General features: G+C 33.4%; 1 protein-coding gene across 1 annotated transcript; it reads right to left on the reverse strand.

Annotated features, from left to right (window-relative positions):
• Positions 1 to 543: 543 nt before the first annotated feature.
• Positions 544 to 2,518, reverse strand: LOC118056003 (allene oxide cyclase, chloroplastic). The gene is made up of 3 exons (XM_035068076.2): positions 2,038 to 2,518; positions 1,808 to 1,929; positions 544 to 1,001 (listed from the first exon to the last, which is right to left on the reverse strand). Exons 1-3 carry the CDS (start codon positions 2,264 to 2,266, stop codon positions 597 to 599), a joined length of 756 nt encoding a protein of 251 aa, XP_034923967.1. The 5' UTR covers positions 2,267 to 2,518; the 3' UTR covers positions 544 to 596.
• Positions 2,519 to 6,750: the final 4,232 nt, after the last annotated feature.

The following is a 6,750-nucleotide window of genomic DNA, read 5'->3' on the forward strand; positions in this document are numbered from 1 at the left end:
TTTACTTTCTAATGATCATGAATTGGAGTTTTTTCGTGGCCATTATCGTTAATTTCAGGACTTGTAAAGTTATCATTAATTTCAGGACCTATAAAGTATACGCAAGCTGGCCGAACACCATGTTAATACAAAAAAACAAAAGTACTTGGTATTAGATTTTGGTTCCTTAATACAATTTTCTAAGTAATTGATAAGGATATGATTAGATGCATGAGTGAAAACTTTATGAACCCCACCCCCCCACTGATTATACATAAAGGTTTTGCCGAAATCCACAACATGCTAAAAAACCGACACTTTACTTGAGAGAAGACTATGGTTGACATGTCGCCCATACGAGTTGCGTCATCCATCCTACATCCTACGCACCTAGTTATACATTTATAATATTTCTTTATTTTTTCAAATATATTTCTGTGAGATATTTTTTTATATATTTAGTTATATTACATCATTCTCATTTTCATTCAAATTAAATTAGAAATAAAAGCTGAGAAGCTTAAAAACAAAATTTAAAAAGAAAAGTGAAACGACACGGCTTCGTAGCAAAGTAGCAAGCAAACCAAGTCAATTTATTAGCCACGGCCAATACATCATTAGTTAGTATAATTAGCGATGACAGCGTGTGGCTCACAAGCCTTAGCCGCGGGGCTCGGCTCGACAGCGGGGCTAGGCTCGACAGCCTTCCCAAGCAGCTCCTCAGGCAAGTCCCCCTTGAGACCCTTCAAATAAAAGGTGTAGAACAGCTTGAAAGGGAACACAAGCTGCTGTAGCTTAACCTGACCATACACCCCTTCAAAAATACCTGACCCTCCAGTCACAGCGAGATACGTGTCCTCGTAGGTCAAATAAGATCCCTGCACCGCAATGTGACCGTAGTCGCCAAAGTAGAAGCTGTAGACCGCCTCATACCTGTCACCTTTCTTTTCCGGTTTGTTTTGGATCAGCACGCATAGTCCAGCTGTTATTCCTACCCGTTTCTGTAGGTCTCCGGTGTAAAGCTGTAATAATGGGAAACAGCCCATAGCCACCATCAATTTTTACAAAAAACAAAATATAATGTTTAATTATTGTCTTAAGATTAAAAAAAAACCGAAGAGGACAGAATAAACATATTATTCTTCTGTATTTTATGTTTTAAGATCACAAAAAATTAAATATTTTATTTATTTATTTAAAATCACAACGTGGTCAAGGAATCTATTGTTATCATGTTACTCTCTTGTCTGAAAGTGCATTTTATATAAGTCCCACGTTATAATGATGTCTTTTTTATTAAATTTATTCCTCACCCCAGATAAGAAGGTAGCTATCAATTCTTTTTTATTTTCTAAATCATTAAAATATATATATATCAAAGCATAGATTTCCAAGAACAGATTTTAATATTTTTTTTAATTTCAAAAATAAATAATGTTTTTTTATCTTGTTTTGCAACGGCCATTTAGTGTCGGTTTTGGTATATAGCGTTTAAATTAAAATTTTCGAAAATTTTGGTTTTTTTCCTTCGAGTATTCTTTTTATTTTATAAATCATTTTAATATATAGATATATTTTAAAAAAAATATTATTTCAATCCATTAAAAACTACCCATTATTTTGAAACCAAGGAACTTGCATTGATCATTGAGAAATTGAAGTGATCGAAGAAAAAAATGGAAGACAAAAGATGAAGGTCGAGAAAATCTCCAGGAATTTTTCGCCATTTTGCAGGAAAAGATATTTCAAAAGAGAACAAGTGGCAAGTCAGCAGCCCCAAATAAAAGCAAGATCATCAAGGGAAACTCAGATCATGGAGATGACTTACTTTGTTGCTAAAAGGAACAAGATCGCCAAGAGAATTAACAGATTTCTGGCTCAAACGAAGATATGCAGGGCTTCCACGGTCTCTCTCATTGATCTCATAGACACTCAGCTCTTGAACTTTGGCTGCAACAGGCAAAATCACGAAACCCCAAAAGGGTGCGATCATTAAATTACTGGATTTTTTTTTATATATAAGATAAAAAACAGAGAAACATCAAAGATCACACTTACTGGGTCTTGAATCCTCAGTCGAGGCAGCTTGGCTTTTGCAAGAGAAGGATCTCTTCGTCCCAGAGAAGTTGCCAAGGGTTGTAGTTTTTGTGAGGAGACATGGGTTTTGGGCCAGCTTGAAAGACAAGAGTGATGGTTTGGTGGACACAAAGCCACAGGTGTGTGATCTTGCTGCAGATGCTTTCACAGAAGAGATGGATCTCAAAGCAGAGCTTGAATAAGCCGCCATTGATCTTGGTTCTTGGTGACTGTGAGGTTATGTTTTTTCTTTGTTTGGGTACAGGGAAAGTGATGGAATTTTTGTGAGAAAACGGTGTGGGGTGGGCCTGTTTATATAGGAAAGTGAATGCTTATGAGTTATGACCATGTGGGCTATTTTTGCCTGTGCGGAAAGACGGTGCACCTGCGAGGGCAAAAGTCAACGGTCAGCGGAGTGCGTCAATTTCTATGCAGAAAAAGAAATTCAGCTTTCTTCACGTTGCAAACGTGATTCGGTGTTTGGTCGGAGAGGTTCTGAACGGGAACTGCCAAGATTTTGAGAAACTTAAACAACATTTTACATTCGAAAGTGTCAGCCATTCATTCTTGTACGTGGGAATGTGATTCATGTTCTTTTTTAAAATATTTTTTATTTAAAAAAATATATTAATAATTTTTTTTATTTTTTAAAAATTATTTTTAAGATTAGCATATTAAAATAATTTAAAAACATAAAAAATATTAATTTCAAAATAAAAAAAAATTCAAAATTTTTTAAAAAATACTTTCCTACCGCACTACCAAACGGTCCATCGAGCAACATTTCATTTTAATTTGGAATATTAGGTCATTTTTGTTACAATTTTCTTTTGTAAGTACCCTTATATTTATTTAAAATGATTTAAAATATACATATTTTAAAGAAGATGTAAATAGATTTATCTCATATTAATTATCTATTCAAAAATATTCAAAAAAATAATATTTATTAATAAAAAATTCGATCAAATTAATCTTTTGAATAGAAAAAGGTCTCTCATTTGCTCCTACTAGTGCAGACTCAAGGTAAATATATGTTTAAACTTGTAATTTATTTCAAAAGTATTTTTAAAAAAATTAAATTTTTTTTATTTTAAATTAATATATTTTTTTATGTTTTTAGATTATTTTAATGTGCTAATTTTAAAATTAATTTTTTAAAAATAAAAAAAAATATTATTTTGATATTTTTTTTAAATAAAAAACTCTTTATGTAAAGTTTGAAGAATACTGTTCTATTCTATATTATTCATGCTTTACAACTAGTGGTATATATAATACAGGGTAATGAAATCATGATCCAAGAATAAAGCCTAAACAATTGTTAAGATGATGGTTAGAAAAATGATGATAAGATAAAAAGGAAGAGAGACAATGAGTAGTAACTGAGGAAGATCGTAAAATAGAAAAAGTAGTAAAGGCCTTTCAAAGGGAAGAGCAAATGTAATAATTGAGGTAAGGTGGACGTGTAACAGCTCATTTTGGTCGTGAAATGGGATTTTGAGGTGGTAAGGGAGGAGATAGTGATGTGAGTGGTGAGGGAGGAAGTATGGAAGAGGAAGGTGATGATGTTGGTAAACTGGATGAGGAGGGAATATCAGGAATTGGAAACGGAAGGACTAGAGTAGTTGTAGGAGTTAGAGGTATGAGGTGGTAAGGAAAATTATGCTCTTCAAAAGTAACATCACGGGAGATGAAAAGCTTGTGATTTTCTACATCATAGACACGATAAGCTTTATGGTTGGCAGGATAACCTAAGAAAACACAACGTGAAGCATGGGGAGAAAATTTATCTCGATGTTGATGAAGGGTTTGGGTATAACATAAGCAACCAAACACTCGTAAGTGTGTATATGATGGTGGTTTTTTGAAGAGGAGCTCATAGCGAGACTTATGTTTCGGCTAAAAAAATGAGTTCGATTAATTAAATAAGTGGTTGTGAGAATACATTCTCCCTAAAATAAGATGGGAAGATTAACTTGAAAACATAAACATCGAGCCACATTAAGTAGATGGCGATGTTTCCATTCGACAACACCATTTTGTTGAGGTGTATCCACACACGTGTGATCGTGAAGAATGACATGATCATGAAAAAAAGTTTGGAGTTTATTGGATAGAAATTCTTGACCATTATCAATGCGCATATGGCAAATAATGCAATTAAACTGAGTTTTAACACTCGCAAAAAATTTTGTAAGACAAGTAAAAGTATTAGATTTCATGTGCATAAGATAAACCTATATTATGCATGAGAAATCATCCATGATGGTTAAAAAATAATGGGCTCCTGAATGTGATGTAGCAGGATAACCACCCCATATATCACAATAAATTCGATTGAAACAAAATATGCTTTTATTTGTATTCAAAGAAAAAGGTAAACGAGTTTATTTTGTTCTAGCACATATATCACAAGCCAAATGTTGATTAGAAACATGTAAAGTTTTTAGAATACATGAAGTAAATGGATGGCCAAGTCGCTGATGCCAAATGATGGAATCAGGGATGTTTTGAGAATGGAAGGCAGAGGCAAAGAAAGGCTTGTAGTGATAAAGTCCATCACGTACTTCACCTGTTCCAATCAGCTTCCTCGTTGATAAGTCCTAAAAAACGCAAAAGGTAGAAAAAAATATGGAAACACAATTGAGAGTTGTGGTGAGTTTGCTAATAGATAGTAAATTAAATTGAAAAGAAGGCACATATGGAACATTGAAAATGAAGATATCGGGTGAAATATGTAATGTGCCAGTATGAGTTATAGAAACAACATCACCATTTGGAAGTTTAATGGGACATGGTTGATGCAGGGATTGAACATTATTAAGGGATGATAAATTTGAAGTTATATGATATGAGGCACCTGAATCAATAATCCATTTATGATCAGAAAAAGAAGCAGAATTGCAAGAAGCAAGGTTACCAGCAAAGTTGGCAGAATTAGTGTTCAAAACCAAATTATTCACTAGTGATGGAAGATCTAAAAGGCGAAAGCATTGGTCACTGGTGAGCTAGGAATATTAATCTTAGAAGATGTTGAAAAACTAATGGCATTATTCACTGCCATGGATGAGCAAGCATGTCCATTAGTTGCTTCACGATATTGAGGTTTGCTCTTAGGGTAACCATGTAGCTTGTAACAATTGGATTTTAAGTGACCATCACAATTACAGTAGTCGCATTTTTGACGACCACATCCTCTTCCCTTATTATTAGAATGATGTGTAAGAAGGCGAGGAGATATCATGGCAGCAGATTCTGTTGAAATACTGGAGATATGTAGGAGACATTGTTTCTCTTCTTGATGCAGAATTGAATATACTTTGGTGACAGGAGTTATAGAATCCATAGCCAAAATCTGGCTACGAATTGGAGCATAAGAATCATGTAATCCCATCAAGAACTAAAAAACTCGTTCAATATCTTACATGTGAATTAATTCTTTTAAGACACCACAAGTGCATTTTGGTGCAAGAGTGAGCATTGTAAGTTCATCCCAGTAACCCTTGAGTGTAGTGAAATATGCGGGAATGGTCATAGAACCTTGGATGAGGGTAGCAATGTCACACTTTAATTTAAAAATCTTGGGATTGTTGCTTTGAAAGAAACGATCTTCAAGATCAAGCCATACATTATGAGGACAGTCATGATAAATCAAACTATTAACAATGGATTTATCAATGGAGTTGAGAATCCATGATAAAACCATGTCACTGCAGTGCTCTCACATTTGAATTTCTGTTATGAATGGTTTAAAGAGAGAACCATTAACAAAACTCAGTTTGTTTTTAGCGTTCAATGCCATTTTCATGGCTCGCTTCCAATAGGGTAATTGTCACCATTAAAAAGAATGAAAACCAAGATGGAACTTGGGTGATTAGTAGAGTAAAGAAAATATGGAGATGATACATTAGGAATTGACGAAGATGTTAAAGGAGAAACTTCTTGAGGTGTGGTATTGGACATGGATACAAGAAGAAGATATGCAACAAAATGAAGAAGATCTGAGGATGAAAAATGTATATAGAGAATGAAGAACTTATGTAGAGACAAAATGCTCTGATACCATGTAAAGTTTGAAGAATATTTTTCTATTCTTTATTATTCATGCTTTACAACTGGTGGTTTTCTTGATAAATGTTTTTTTTTTTCCTTTTTTTTGTCACTTTGTTATTATTGCTTTTTTTGGTCTTATTCAAATGATTTGGTTGGCCAGGACCATAACTCGGGTTATTGGATTTTTTTTTTCCATTCTTGAAAACACGCATGCGATACCTAAACGTTTTTACCAATAAAAAAAATAACACAAACCCATGGTGTAACAAATCTCATTCATTTTCGAATATGGGATCTGGGGCATCACAAACTCCTCTTCTAAAAAGCGTGTTTGTTTTTATGGTTAAAAAATAATTTTGAAAATTTTTGAATTTTTTTTTGCTCTAAATTATTTTTTAAATGATTTCATATTGTTTTGATATGTGCAATTTTAAAAATATTTTTTTAAAAAAATATTATTTTGATGTATTGTTCAAGTAAAACACATTTTGAAAAGTAGTTGATACCACAATCACTAACACTAACTTAGACGCTTGTTAGTATCGCCTCCAAGCGTACATGTAGCTAAGGTAAAGGTGGCTTCAATATCATTTTAAAACACCCCGATGTAGACACGAAATTGTCCTTGTATAAATTAGA

Source organism: Populus alba, chromosome 4 (assembly GCF_005239225.2).
Source record: "Populus alba chromosome 4, ASM523922v2, whole genome shotgun sequence".
Lineage (NCBI taxonomy): Eukaryota > Viridiplantae > Streptophyta > Magnoliopsida > Malpighiales > Salicaceae > Populus > Populus alba.

What these genes read in the sequence shown, in the direction of transcription:
- LOC118056003 (XM_035068076.2), bottom strand. Translation starts at nt 2,266, where the DNA reads ATGGCGGCTTATTCAAGCTCTGCTTTGAGATCCATCTCTTCTGTGAAA. An exon ending in GACTGAGGATTCAAGACCCA is followed by an intron (nt 1,930 to 2,037) that starts GTAAGTGTGATC and finishes TGCCTGTTGCAG; the next exon opens with CCAAAGTTCAAGAGCTGAGT. An exon ending in TTGTTCCTTTTAGCAACAAA is followed by an intron (nt 1,002 to 1,807) that starts GTAAGTCATCTC and finishes CCATTATTACAG; the next exon opens with CTTTACACCGGAGACCTACA.